The following is a 15,078-nucleotide window of genomic DNA, read 5'->3' on the forward strand; positions in this document are numbered from 1 at the left end:
AAACTACCTTAGGTAAAAATTTAGGGTGAGTGCGGAGTACCGCCCGGTCCTGCAGGAGCTTAGTGTAAGGCGGATAGGTAACTAGGACCTGTAATTCACTAACCCTGCGAGCTGAAGTAACAGCCAAAAGGAATAACACTTTCCAAGTGAGATATTTCAAGTCACAGGAGTGCAGAGGTTCGAAAGGAGGTTTCATTAGATGACCAAGAACCAGGTTAAGGTCCCAGGATGGGGCCGGAGGACGCAAGGGTGGCTTTAGATGGAGTAAGCCCTTAAGAAAGCGTGTTACTAGGGGTTGCACTGAAATAGGATTACCCCCAATACCCTTATGGAAGGCAGCTACCGCACTGACATGCATTCTGATAGAAGAGGTTTTAAGACCTGATTCAGAGAGATGCCATAAATAGTCCAAGAATTTGGAGATTGGACAGGAAAGGGGATCAAGGGACTGAGAAGTGCACCATGATGTGTACCTTTTCCATTTGTATGAGTAAGACTTTCTTGTGGAAGGCTTTCGTGAAGCTATCAGGACCCGAGAAACGGAATCTGAAAGGTTAAATGGTTGAAGGACTAACCTTTCAACATCCATGCCGTCAGGGACAAGGCTTGGAGGTTGGGATGGAGGAGGCATCCGTCGTTTTGAGTGAGCAGATGCGGGTCCCTTCCCAGAGGAATGTGCCTGCGGATGGAGAGATCCTGGAGTATTGGAAACCATACTTGGCGTGGCCAGTAAGGTGCTATCAGGATCATGGTTCCTCCGTCCTGGCGTAGCTTCACGAGAGTCTTTGACACAAGAGGGAGTGGAGGGAATGCATAGAGCAGACCGGTTGTCCACTTGAGGGAGAATGCATCCCTCAGCCGAGAGTGCTGGCTCCGAATGAGAGAGCAGTAATCGTCCACTTTGTGGTTCTGAGGGGACGCAAAGAGGTCTATGCGGGGAGAACCCCACTTGTGAAACAGAGAGGTCGCTACCAGAGGATCGAGTGACCACTCGTGTGGGTGGAAGACACGGCTCAGCTGGTCTGCCAATACATTGTCTACTCCCGGCAGGTAAGTGGCCCTGAGGTACATGGAGTGGGAGAGGGCTTCCGCCCAGATCTGCGCAGCTTCCTGACACAGAAGGAAGGAGCCTGTGCCTCCCTGCTTGTTTATGTACCACATGGCCACTTGGTTGTCCGTCTGGATTAAGATTATCTGATGAAAGAGATGATCTTTGAAAGTGCGGAGCGCATAGCGGATTGCTCGAAGTTCCAGGAAATTGATCTGGTGTTCGGCTTCCTCTTTGGACCATAACCCTTGGGTTTGAAAGTCGTCCACATGGGCTCCCCAACCGATGTGAGAAGCGTCGGTGGTTAGGATTATTTGCGGATCCGGTGGAAGAAAAGGTAAGCCCTGAAGGAGGTTGACCTGAGTCGTCCACCAGGTTAAGGATAAGCGCAGCGCTTGTGTGACTGTGACTATGGAGGACAGAGGCTGAAAAGCTTGAATCCATTGGTGTCGTAGAGTCCATTGTGTTACTCTCATGGCTAGTCGGGTCATGGGAGTGACTTGAACCGAGAATGCCATGTGTCCTAGGAGAATGAGGAACTGGCGAGCCGTGGCAATGTTCTGAGACTGGAGCTGGCGAGCCAGGGACATTAGGGTGTGGACCCTCTGAAGAGGAAGGTAAGCCTTTGCCTGTAAGGTGTCCAAGTCTGCTCCAATGAAGAATAAGGTTTGAGACGGGACTAAGCAAGATTTCTCGTAATTGACAAGAAACCCTAAGGAAAGGAGTGTTTGAATTGTCAATTTTAGGGAGGATTGAGCTATCTGTTGGGTGGAGGCCCTGATTAGCCAATCGTCCAGGTAGGGGTAGACGTGGATACCTTCCTTCCTTAAGAATGCTGCTACCACTACGAGACATTTGGTAAAGACTCGTGGGGCAGAAGCCAGACCGAAAGGTAGGACACGATATTGATAATGGTCGTGGCCTACGAGAAACCGCAGATATTTGCGATGGGATTGTGTGATCGCAATGTGGGTATAAGCGTCCTTGAGGTCGAGAGAGCACAGCCAATCCCCTCTTTGTAGCAGAGGGAGCAGCGCGCCTAGGGTTACCATTTTGAACTTCTCTTTTTGAAGGTATTTGTTGAGGGCTCGAAGGTCCAAAATGGGACGTAGTCCCCCTGATTTCTTTGGTATTAGGAAGTATCTGGAATAGAATCCCTTGCCTCGTTGAGAGGGAGGAACGGGTTCTATAGCATTTGATTGCAGAAGAAGAGACACTTCCTGTTGTAATTGAGCCAAATGGGTGGATAGACTCCACGCTTGAAGAGGCGGGGAGTCTGCCGGAAGAGTTATGAAATTGAGGTGGTAACCCTGTGCGATAATTGTTAGCACCCACTGATCTGAGGTGATCTGCAACCAAGGTTGTAGAAAATGGTACAGTCGACCTCCTACAGGAATGTCTGGAAGAGGGGTTTGGCATGTGTTCCCTACAGGGGAGTCAAAGGCCAGCCGCAGGCCCAGGAGGAGGGGCTACAGTAGGCCTTTGTTTCCTAGGCTGACGCGGCTGAGGCCTAGTAGAGGATCGAGCTGGACGAGGCCTGGCCGATGGAGGGTAGTAACGGCGTGGCCGAAAGAACGACTTCTTAGAGTCCTTCTTAAGTGGTTGTTTGGAGGAAACCTCAGACGGAACAGAAGAAAGTTGTTTCAACGTCTCGTGGTGATCTTTCAATTCAGCTACTATTTGCTGAATTTGTTCTCCAAACAAATTGTCCCCTAAGCAGGGTAAATCCGCTAAACGATCCTGGACCTCTGGGCGAAGGTTGGATGACTTTAACCAAGCCCAACGTCTGGCCGAGATGGCAGTAGCTGAAACCTTTGTGGAGGCATCGAAGATGTCATAAGTCGTTCTGATCTCGTGCTTCCCCGCTTCAAACCCTTTGTTAAGAAGGGCCTGAAGCTGTGGCTGGTATTGGTCAGGTAATGTGTCAGCAAAATCTTGCATCTGTTTAAGGATGGCTCTGTTATATTGCGTCATGTAGAGTTGATATGAGGCTATGCGAGAAATCAGCATAGCTCCATGGTACACTTTCCGTCCCACACTGTCTAGGAATTTATTGTCCTTGACCGGCGGAGTGGAGGAGTGTGGCTTGAGACGCTTGGCTTTTCTTTGTGCGGACTCCACCACAACAGAGCGATGATCCAGTTGAGGCTTTTGAAAGCCTGGTGCTGACTGGACGAGGTATGTGGAGTCAGCCTTCTTGTTAACTGGTGATACAGATGAAGGAGATTCCCAGTTTTTCTTTAAGAGATCGAGAAACACCTGGTGAATGGGGATGGAAGCGATGATTTTTGGAGCGTCCAAAAATTGAAGCAGTTCCATCATCTGGTGTCTGTCATCGGTCTCAGATTGCAGCTGAAAAGGTACAATTTCGGACATCTCCTTTACAAAATTAATAAAGGAGAGATCCTCTGGAGGAGATCTTTTTCTACTCTCTGTAGGAGAAGGCGGGTGATGGTAAATCTGTGTCAGAAGATGTATCATCACCCCAGGTATCATAGGGATCACTTGGGGGTTGAAGCCCCGATGGACCTGGTTGAGGATCCGAAGGCATCGAAGGAAACCTTGGAGGAACCGGTGGTACAATCGGTACTGGGAACGGCATCGAGGGTTTCGGTGCTGCCGATGGAGTCGGTGCCGGTCTTGGAACCGATGGAGCCAAAGGATAAATCGGTGGAGATATACGAGAAGGCACCGATGGGACCACCCTGGAAGGGGGAATCAGGAACGGTGTTTCTCCCGCCGATGAAAATCCAGTCGGAGACGATGGCGCTGTCGGTGCTACTGGAATCATCGATGGGAGGGCATGTACAAGTGCCTCCATACGTTGTAGTAGCGGTGCCAGCGCTTCCACCAAAGGTTCGGTGGTCGGTTCCTTCCTCGGTGGCGGAGTCGGTGCCGGGGTCGATGCCGGTGGCGGTGCCGGAGACGGTGCCAATGGAGGTTGGAATCTTTGCATCGCTTTCTCGATGGCCTCCTGGACCAGCCGGTCCAGTTCTGCCCGGAGACCAGGGGTAACAATACCCGGCTCGACGGGAGAGGGAGGCTGAGGCAGAGCCGGAGGGACCACCGTAACCGGTGGGATCACGGCTCCCACACCCTGAGAGGGTGAGGGTTTCCTCGATGCCTGCGAACGAGACGTGGACGGTGCCAAGTCTGAACGAGGCCTCTTAGTCGGTGGCTCGGCTTGTTCAGAGGTCGATGACTGTGGATCCTCGACAGGCAGAGACTTGTGCCGTCGATGGCGATGCTTGTCCTTCCGGTCTCCTCGCCCATCCGGGGAGGGGACAGGAGTCGACGGCCGAGAAGTCATCGATGGTGGACGGTCACCGGAGGGTTGACGATGGTGGTGCAACTTCGACGGTGCCGGTTCCGATGACGTCGATGCTATCGATGGCGTTGGGGTGGGTGCATGGAAGAGGAGCCCCATCTTCTCCATCCTGGCTTTGCGACCCTTAGGTGTCATTAGGGCACATTTGGTGCAAGTCAGGACATCATGCTCACTACCCAAACACAAAACACAAACCCTATGGGGGTCTGTGATTGACATAGTCCGGGTACAATCCGGGCATCGACGGAACCCCGTCGCCATGGCTTAAGGCCAAATTTAGTCGCGGGCTCGGTAATTGCCAACAGGCCTCGAGGGCAAAAAACTTACCGGTTTCCGCGGAGGTGACAAAAATTTGTCAAAGGGAGACCCCTGAGGGGCAAATTTTCTTCGGAAAGAAAAATACCGAATTCCTGTCAGGAACGTGGTAAGAGAGCTCCTTTCACCGCGTGGCAACTGCTGCGCGGAAAAAAGAAGACTGAAGGGAGACCCCTGCTGGCTGCAGGGTCAGTGCCTTGCTGGGCATGCCCAGTAGGGGACAGTCAAAGTTCTGTTTAAACTTTGACAGAAGTTTTCCGTGGTGGGCTCCATCCTCGATGTCACCCATTTGTGAGGACAACCATCCTGCTTGTCCTGTGAGAAAAGACTATACACTTAAAGGTGAAATTTAAAAGCCAGATGCAAGTGAATCTAGGCAATGTGGGAATATTTTGGGCTGGAACGCACCGAATGGATTTTAAAAGCTGCCTGGATACGCACGTACTTGCCGCTTTGCACACAAATGAAAAGTTCAAACAAGGGGTGAGGCATGGGTGTTCCTTGATTTCAACTTGAAATTAAAGCATAAATACTTACACGCACAGGAGCGTGCTGGGGTCCCCTGCCTTGTAACTTTACTTCAAATTGGATGACATGCAGATAGAAAAATTGGATCTTACCTGCTAATTTTCATTCCTAAAGTGCCACAGATCAGTCCAGACAAGTGGGTTTTGCATCCCTACCAGCAGATTGAGGCAGAGAACTAAAAGCTTTGAGGCACTGCTACATAACAGAGTGCTACCTGCAGTCCCTCAGTATTGATCTGTACCAAGCGAACTATAGAGTAACTCCTCAACAACCCCCTAAATGAGGGCGAAAGCCAAACCCAGAGGTTGGAGCACCCCCAAACAGAAATACCACAAATTAACCCAAGGGGCTAACCACAACCTGGCAAGCTTCTTTAGATTCTGTATATATACATTCTGACAGTTCTTCCCAGTAAGCATGCCAGAACATGGATTTGCCATCTTGAGAACATTAAGGGGCTGGGTCTCTGGACTGATCTGTGGTACTTCAGGAATGAAAATTAGCAGGTAAGACCAATTTTCCTCTCTGTTCATATCCCAGATTAGTCCAGACAAGTGGGATATACCAAAGCACCCCTACACTAGGCGAAGCCCCGAAAGACCCCCTCTCAACACACTTTTGCCAAAGGTCGGCTCTCCTGGAGCCTTAACATCTAAATAGTAATGGCAAGATAAAGTGTGAAGAGAAGACCATATCACTGCTCTACAAATCTCCTGCGGCGACACTGACACTTGGCCCACAACGTTGCCTGCACCCTAGTAGATTGCGCACACAATCCCTCTGGAATTCTTTTCCCCTTACAAAGGTAGGCCGAAACAATAGCTTCCTTCAGCCAACATATTATCATGCCCTTGGAGGCCTTGCATTCATTTCTGGCTCCTCCAAACAATACAAACAAATGATCTGACCACCAAAAACTGTGACCTTTGCCTCCAGTGACTCAGCAGCCCAATTTGGGAAGTTAGGAGCTCCACAGTCTGATTCAGGTGAAATCATGATACCACTTTGGATAAGAACAAGGGTACCGCGCACAAAGACACCCCTTCATCTGAAACCTTCAGAAAAGGTTCCTTACAGGACAAAGCTTGCAGCTCCAAGATCCTTCTGAATGAAGGAATCGCCACCAAAAATACCACCTTCCGTATGAGATCCTTTAGTGACGCCTTTCTCAATGGCTCAAACAGAGGTCTACAAAGCACCCACAAGACCAATTTTAAATTTCACACTGGACCCAAAGTTTGCACCAGTGGCTGCAGATGTTCGACCATCTTCAAAAAACTCACATCTGGACGTGAGGACACAAACTTTTCCCTGGAGTATACCTCTGAAACTTCCCAAGGCTGCCACCGGAACCGTCAAGGAATGGTAAACTAAGCCCTTGAAATTTATGGGCTCAGAGTATCCTTTTTGTCGCACTCAAGCGCCTGCACTCAAAAGTCAAGTCGCGAGACAAAAGTGATCGCCCAAAACGGAGAAAATAGGACCTTGCTTTAACAGCCCCTGCGACTGAGCCAATCTCAGGGACCTGTCAATTGCGCGCTGAAGCAGATCCCTGAACTACGGACGATGCAGTCTTTCCAGCACCACCAGAATGGCCCAGATGCCTCTCAATGCACCTAAACAATTGACCTATTAACGATAGAACGGAGGAAACACATACAGCAGGATCCTTGTCGGCCATGGAAGAACCCGAGCATCTATGCCCTTGGCTACGACCTATCGTCTATGGCTGAAAAAATTTGCTGCCTTGACTTTGCTCCTTGATACAATCAGATCCAGATGGGGACTGCCCCAATGAGACTGGATAAGGCCGAAGGCCTCTTTTGACAACTTCCATTCTCCCAGGTCCAACTGTTGCCTGCTGAGATAGTCCGCATGTACATTGTCCACTCCCGCAACATATGAAGTGGCTATCCTCTGCAAATGTCGCTCCACCCAGGCAAAAAGATCCTGGGCTCCTTGGGCAACCCCGCACTCTTCATTCCTCCTTGCCAATTGATATAAGCCACCATTGTCACATTGTCCGAAAACACTCTGACCATTTGACCTCAGACTTGTGGAAAGAATTTCACCATCACCCTGCACACTGCTCTCGTTTCCAAGCAATTTATAGACCAGGATGCTACCACAGTCCTTGTGCCATCTGTTCTTGACAGATAGCCCCTCAACCCTTGAGGCTGGCATCCCTGAAACCTATAACTCAATCCAGAACCACCAGGATCAATCCTTTTTCCAAACTGGGCCAATATAGCCACCACAAGAGACTGGATCTAGATGTACCCTGCAGTGGTAAAGGCCGATGAAACTCCTCTGACAACGGATTCCAGCGCAACAGCAATGCTACCTGTAGAGGGAGCATATGGGCAAAAGCCTCAGCACCAAATTAAACATAAGATGCCATTGAACCCAGACCTGAAGATAATCCCAAGCCCTGGGCACTGGCATCCACTAAATCCGGCCCACCTGGGATTATAACTTCCGAAACCTCTCTGAGGTGAGAAACACTCTGCCATGAAGACAGTGCAGAACCCTTATTGGGATGAAAACCCCTGTACCACCCAAAACCTAGAGTGAGCGGAAAAGACTGACTGTCATCTTATCCTCCAGCAGCTTATTCCCTTTAGAATCTGCCAAAGTCTTCATCAGTTGTTTCAGGTTCTCCCCGAACAACAATTTTCCTTCCTTTAAAGGGAAGATTACAGAGCTGAGACTTGCACTACATATTGGCTAACCAATTCTGCAATCACAGGAAATGTCGCACCGAGACCACTGTGACCATATTCCTGGCCGAAGTCCAGCTCAAGTCATAAAAGCGCATCACACTCACATGCAATCCCAGCCTCCACCTGCGTTGCCTGGCTATTAATACCAGTGTTCGCTGAAAAGTTATCCTGAGACTTCTGGACCCAGCGTAAACAGCCCTTTGCAACAGATTTCCACAAATCGCCACTGGTAGGCTCGCAGCCAAACCTGCAACCAGAATGGTTATCTTGTTAGTGACCGCTAAGGCCGAAGCATGCACCTTCAGCACTACCAGCAGCTGCAGGGCATCCTCCATGAGGGGATACAACTTTGCTATGGCTCTAGCCACCTTGAGGCTCGCCGCTGGTAAGTCCCATTCCTGGTTCACCAGCTTCTTGCTCCTTTTAGGGAGAGGAAAGGCTTTTGGTGGGTCCCAGAGTGCAACCAACACCAGATCCACCCCTTCACTGTTCAACTTCTCCTGGACCACCTCAATACCCAGTTCCTTCCGAATATGGGAAATAAGGGATCTCAACTCCTCCTTACAGAACAGACAAACCACCCATGGATCATCTCCCTCCATTAACGGGACCTCTTCTGGATCAACCATGTCCCTGTCCTGATCAACATCCACCATGAGATCCCTCGGACAAACCCCCAAGGCCATCTTCAGAGTCATCCAGGTCTGAACCATCTGAGCCACCAGGCCTCTCAGGATGATCCGGGCTCAACCAGCAAAGGAGGTCCCCTGACCCCCTGGCCAAGGAGTCCCTCGGCCTCTTTGCAGTAGGATGAGACGGCTGACAGAAATGCCCTTTTATAGCCAGTGCTTTACCTAGTTAAAAAGGCCTTATATATAAGCAAGAAAAATTCGGAGGAAAACTCTCCCCTGTCCGGCCCAGAGCTCATATCTTCTCCCACCCGCCACCCCGACGGGACTGCCAAAGACAACAGGGGAGGGAGAGTCCCTGGGCTCCTGGGAGTCTGTCACCTTCTGAGTTGTAGCCTTTCTCCTGCCTGACAAGCTGTTTAGGCTCCCAATATTGATACTGAGAGGGCCTTGGGAACCTGTGACTCTCCTAACAGCCTTGTTTACCACAGGGGGCCACACCCCTCCAGAAATGAATCGTGGCATACCGCCGCTGCATTTAGCCATCCCCAAGCCAGGCCGCTGGCCCAACAAGCTTTCCCACACTGGGAAACCGTTGTCGGCGCCATTTTGACTCCACACAGCTGGGAACAAGGTCCAATGCAGCCTCCAGGTCCCCGAACAGCCCGAAACTTTCCCATGTTGGGAAATCACTCTCAGAGCCATCTTGTCTCCATGCGGCTGGGCCTGCTGCAGAGGAACAGAAACCGCATGATCACGACGTGTGGGAGAGGAGGGGAATATGGCCCAACGCAGCCTCCAACTCCTCGAGCAGCCCAAAGCTGTGAACAGAGGAGTTACACTGCTCCCTTCCCCCGCCCGGGCCTGCCCCGATGATCAAACCAGAAACAGCCAGAGTACTTTTTTTTTTCTTTAAAGAAACAGCAGCCATAGCAAAGGAAGAAATTCAAGCAAAAGAAGGAATACTTCCCTGCTGCTGGCAACACCACTGAAAAGGAGCCTTCAGGGGATAAGAGGGAACCAGGACCCCTGGCTGTCAGACCCCTAGATCTGCTGCAGGCTAAAGCTGATCAGGGATTTCCAATCTCCCCCGGCTCAGACTGAGGGATGACCCACGAAGGTACCTAACACCTCAGGGAGCGTCTTCTAACTTCTTCTTCTGTCTCCTTTTTTTATTAATTGCAAGTTTGCACCTCTACCATCTGCTGGAAACGGAGAAATACTGAGGGACTGCAGGTGGCACTCTCGGTTATGTAGCAGTAGCTCAAAGCTTTTAGTTCTCTGCTTCCATCTGCTGGTAGGAATGCAAAACCCACTTGTCTGGACTGATCTTGAGTAAGAACAGGAACTGCAGGATTTTTAAGGTCAGGGCTAACAGGGGAAAAGGGAGGCTATTAAACTAGGGGGACTTGGAAGTCCTAACCCTTAACTGGGTGAAATGAAACGAGCTGTGAAAAAGAGCAATAGCATTGACGCACATCCCTTTTAAAATCCTCCCACTTATGTGGTCAAACATGCACGCATCTATGCATGTATGTTATAAAAGAGCCACATCCCTTGGCGCAGGCTGATGAATGTGCGCACATGTGCACCCATGTGCTGCTATGAAAGTTACCATCTTGGGGCTGGATTTACTAAGACATAGTCCCATAGAGATAGAATGGGAAAAAAGCCTTAGTAAATTAGGCTCTTAGAGATGAGTAAATTAGTATTTTAAGCTATGAAACATAAAACAGAAAATACTAACTCTGCAACCAGCTAGAGATGGTCGTATTCTCATGTTTCATTTTCTCCTTCTCTGGATTAGCAAGGGCTTCAATGATGCAATCTTTTTCCACCCCAAAGTTAAAGAAAATCTTGGTCTCAAACAAATTATTAGAAAGACTATAGCAACAGAGAATTTTTGGATAAATTGTTCCATCCACCGGATACTGTAATGTTACTCAAAGAACTCGCAATTACTCTAAATATATTACTAATTATGCCTTCTGTACTTCTAAAATCATATTAAAATTTTGAACAGCGACAGTGCAAAACAAGGCCTGAAGTCCCTTTAAATAAAGACATGGACTGTTTGTTTGAATGTACAAAAAACAAATGGACCAGTTTGGTGGCTCAAATGACTAGTACTCTACACTACCATATAGATCGTCCTCAATTCCTCACGTCGCGTCTTCCAATCCCTGAGTTGGCTGGGGATGAAGGGTTCACAGCCTCTGAGGGGAGGTAGTTATAGTCATTGCTTAAGGATGACACTTAGTGGTTGGATTCTGGACCCATGACTGCAGGATTCAGTACCATGTACCTGAAGGAATCCGGGTACATGGACCCTGGCTACGGACTATCACTACAATGCAATGACCAGATTAGTTATGTTGTGGAGGGGATGGGAAGGGAAGGATACAAAATAAAGAAAAAATCCATAGATAGTTGGGAATGAAAATTCATAGCATCAGATCTCAAGTCTGGTTCTGAATGAGCTGGAAGGACAAGGGAGCTGGAGAAAACTGCCATGTCATAAAAATAAATGTTGAGAAAGAAATCATGATTTCATTAGCATTGAGTTTATAATGTTGAGATTACTTACCTGATAATCTCGTTTTCCTTAGTGTAGACAGATAGACTCAGAACAAATGGGTATAGTATGCTCGTGCTAGCAGTTGGAGACTGATCTGACGTCAGCACGGGTGTACATATACCCCCACAGGAAGTGAAGCTCTTCAGTAATCTTCCTTGCAAAAGCTGTTATGGATATATGTGTACTGACGCTCAATGAAATAGTGAAAACAGGATTCCCCTGACCGATTGATAGGAGCTGGAGACCGCCAGCATTCCCAACCGGAAGGCGTCGACACCTGGTAGAGTGGACGCACTCATGGAAGAAGTGATAAGGCTTACCTTGAATCGGTGAAAGCAATGTAGACAGGCAGCTAGGTGGGATGCTGAGTCCATCTGTCTACACTAAGGAAAACGAGATTATCAGGTAAGTAATCTCAACATTTCCTGTCGTGTAGCCAGATGGACTCAGAACAAATGGGCTGTACAAAAGCTTTACTCCCGGACTGGGCGGGAGGCTGCCTGAGGACCGTGTAAAACTGCCCTTGCGAATGCTGTGTCCTCCCTGGCCTGGACATCCAGACGTAGAACCTGGAGAAGGTGTGGAGGGAGGACCACGTCGCCGCTTTACATATTTCTGCAGGCGACAGCATCCTAGATTCTGCCCAAGATGCTGCTTGGGCTCTGGTAGAATGAGCCTTGACTTGTAGAGGCAGTGACTTCCCAGCCTCCACGTAGGCCGCTCTGATGACTTCTTTAATCCAGCGGGCGATGGTGGGCCGAGAGGCCGCTTCTCCTTGTTTCTTCCCGCTGTTAAGGATGAACAGATGGTCAGTCTTTCGAACTGTTTCTGTCATTTCCAGATATCTTGGCAGCAACCTGCCAATGTCGAGATGGCGTAGCAAACGCCCTTCTTCTGATTTCTTCAGGCCTGCCGTAGTTGGCAAGGTTATGATCTGGTTGAGGTGAAATTGTGAGACTACCTTAGGCAAGAAGGATGGAACAGTGCGAAGATGGATAGCCTCAGGAGTGAGTCTGAGAAAGGGATCCCGGCAAGACAGGAAATGCATGGTTAAAAGGGGAGGTGAAAGAAGCTATTTTAGCCAAAAGATCTTCATTCAAAAATTGGAAGAAGGATCCAACAGAAGAAAATAGGATAAAGCATAAACATTGGCAAGTTAAATGTAAGACATTGATAAGACAGGCTAAGAGAGAATTTGAAAAGAAGTTGGCTGTAGAGGCAAAAACTCACAGTAAAAACTTTTTTAAATATATCCGAAGCAGAAAGCCTGTGAGGGAGTCAGTTGGACCGTTAGATGATCGAGGGGTTAAAGGGGCACTTAGAGAAGATAAGGCCATCGCGGAAAGATTAAATGATTTCTTTGCTTCGGTGTTTACTGAAGAGGATGTTGGGGAGGTACCCGTAATGGAGAAGGTTTTCATGGGTAATGATTCAGATGGACTGAATCAAATCACGGTGAACCTAGAAGATGTGGTAGGCCTGATTGACAAACTGAAGAGTAGTAAATCACCTGGACCGGATGGTATACACCCCAGAGTTCTGAAGGAACTAAAAAATGAAATTTCAGACCTATTAGTAAAAATTTGTAACTTATCATTAAAATCATCCATTGTACCTGAAGACTGGAGGATAGCAAATGTAACCCCAATATTTAAAAAGGGCTCCAGGGGCGATCCGGGAAACTACAGACCGGTTAGCCTGACTTCAGTGCCAGGAAAAATAGTGGAAAGTGTTCTAAACATCAAAATCACAGAACATATAGAAAGACATGGTTTAATGGAACAAAGTCAGCATGGCTTTACCCAGGGCAAGTCTTGCCTCACAAATCTGCTTCACTTTTTTGAAGGAGTTAATAAACATGTGGATAAAGGTGAACCGGTAGATATAGTATACTTGGATTTTCAGAAGGCGTTTGACAAAGTTCCTCATGAGAGGCTTCTAGGAAAAGTAAAAAGTCATGGGATAGGTGGCGATGTCCTTTCGTGGATTGCAAACTGGCTAAAAGACAGGAAACAGAGAGTAGGATTAAATGGGCAATTTTCTCAGTGGAAGGGAGTGGACAGTGGAGTGCCTCAGGGATCTGTATTGGGACCCTTACTGTTCAATATATTTATAAATGATCTGGAAAGAAATACGACGAGTGAGATAATCAAATTTGCAGATGACACAAAATTGTGCAGAGTAGTTAAATCACAAGCAGATTGTGATAAATTGCAGGAAGACCTTGTGAGACTGGAAAATTGGGCATCCAAATGGCAGATGAAATTTAATGTGGAAAAGTGCAAGGTGATGCATATAGGGAAAAATAACCCATGCTATAATTACACGATGTTGGGTTCCATATTAGGTGCTACAACCCAAGAAAGAGATCTAGGTGTCATAGTGGATAACACATTGAAATCGTCGGTTCAGTGTGCTGCGGCAGTCAAAAAAGCAAACAGAATGTTGGGAATTATTAGAAAAGGAATGATGAATAAAACGGAAAATGTCATAATGCCTCTGTATCGCTCCATGGTGAGACCGCACCTTGAATACTGTGTACAATTCTGGTCGCCGCATCTCAAAAAAGATATAATTGTGATGGAGAAGGTACAGAGAAGGGCTACCAAAATGATAAGGGGAATGGAACAACTCCCCTATGAGGAAAGACTAAAGAGATTAGGACTTTTCAGCTTGGAGAAGAGACGACTGAGGGGGGATATGATAGAGGTGTTTAAAATCATGAGAGGTCTAGAACGGGTAGATGTGAATCGGTTATTTACTCTTTCAGATAGTAGAAGGACTAGGGGACACTCCATGAAGTTAGCATGGGGCACATTTAAAACTAATCGGAGAAAGTTCTTTTTTACTCAACGCACAATTAAACTCTGGAATTTGTTGCCAGAGAATGTGGTTCGTGCAGGTAGTATAGCTGTGTTTAAAAAAGGATTGGATAAGTTCTTGGAGGAGAAGTCCATTACCTGCTATTAGGTTCACTTAGAGAATAGCCACTGCCATTAGCAATGGTTACATGGAATAGACTTAGTTTTTGGGTACTTGCCAGGTTCTTATGGCCTGGATTGGCCACTGTTGGAAACAGGATGCTGGGCTTGATGGACCCTTGGTCTGACCCAGTATGGCATTTTCTTATGTTCTTATGCGACGTGCTGAACATACAGCCAGCAAGAACACCATCTTCAAAGTGAGAGAACAGAGAGACAGGCCCCGAAGGGGTCGGAAAGTGGATCCCGCGAGGAAATCCAAAACTAAATTGAGGTTCCACAAAGGCCCTGGCCACTTCAGTGGCAGACGAACGTGCTTGACTCCTTTCAGGAAGCGAGAAACATCTGGATGCATGGCAATGGACTTGCCATCCCTCCTGGGACCATAGCAAGACAGCGCACCCACCTGAACCTTGATGGAGCTGAGGGAGAGACCCTTCTGAAGCCCATCCTGCAGGAAATCCAGCACCATAGGGATGGTAGTTGCATGGGGGTTGGTGCCTTGGGCGTCGCAACAGGCCTCAAACACTCTCCAAATCCTGACGTAGGTGAGGGAGGTGGAGAACTTGCGGGCTCGTAGGAGTGTGTCTATCACCGGCTCCGAGTAACCTCTCTTCTTCAGTCTAGCCCTCTCAATGGTCAGACCGTAAGAGAATTGAGCTGGATCCTCGTGAAGGATGGGACCTTGATGTAGCAGGTCCCTGAACGGAGGCAGGGGAAGGGGCTCCCCTGCCAGTAGTCTTCTCATGTCCGCGTACCAGGGTCTTCTTGGCCAGTCTGGTGCCACTAGAAGAACTAGGCCCCGGTATTTCTGAATCTTTGAATAAGTGTGCCCAGCAGGGGCCACGGAGGCAAGGCGTATAGCAGGGCCCCTGGAGGCCATGGCTGCACCAGAGCGTCGATCCCTTGAGAGAACGGATCTCGCTTGCGGCTGAAGTATCTGGGTAC

The 15,078-nt window shown here is 48.4% G+C and overlaps 1 protein-coding gene across 1 annotated transcript in view; it reads right to left on the reverse strand.

Annotated features, from left to right (window-relative positions):
• THOC2 (THO complex 2) overlaps positions 1–15,078 on the reverse strand; it is a 780,683-nt gene that overhangs the window by 337,577 nt on the left and 428,028 nt on the right. Inside the window, exon 19 of the mRNA XM_029607862.1 lies at positions 10,319–10,399. Within this exon, the coding sequence (XP_029463722.1) occupies positions 10,319–10,399 (81 nt within the window). The remainder of the gene's footprint in view (positions 1–10,318; positions 10,400–15,078) is intronic.

This window comes from Rhinatrema bivittatum, chromosome 6, assembly GCF_901001135.1.
Source record: "Rhinatrema bivittatum chromosome 6, aRhiBiv1.1, whole genome shotgun sequence".
NCBI lineage: Eukaryota > Metazoa > Chordata > Amphibia > Gymnophiona > Rhinatrematidae > Rhinatrema > Rhinatrema bivittatum.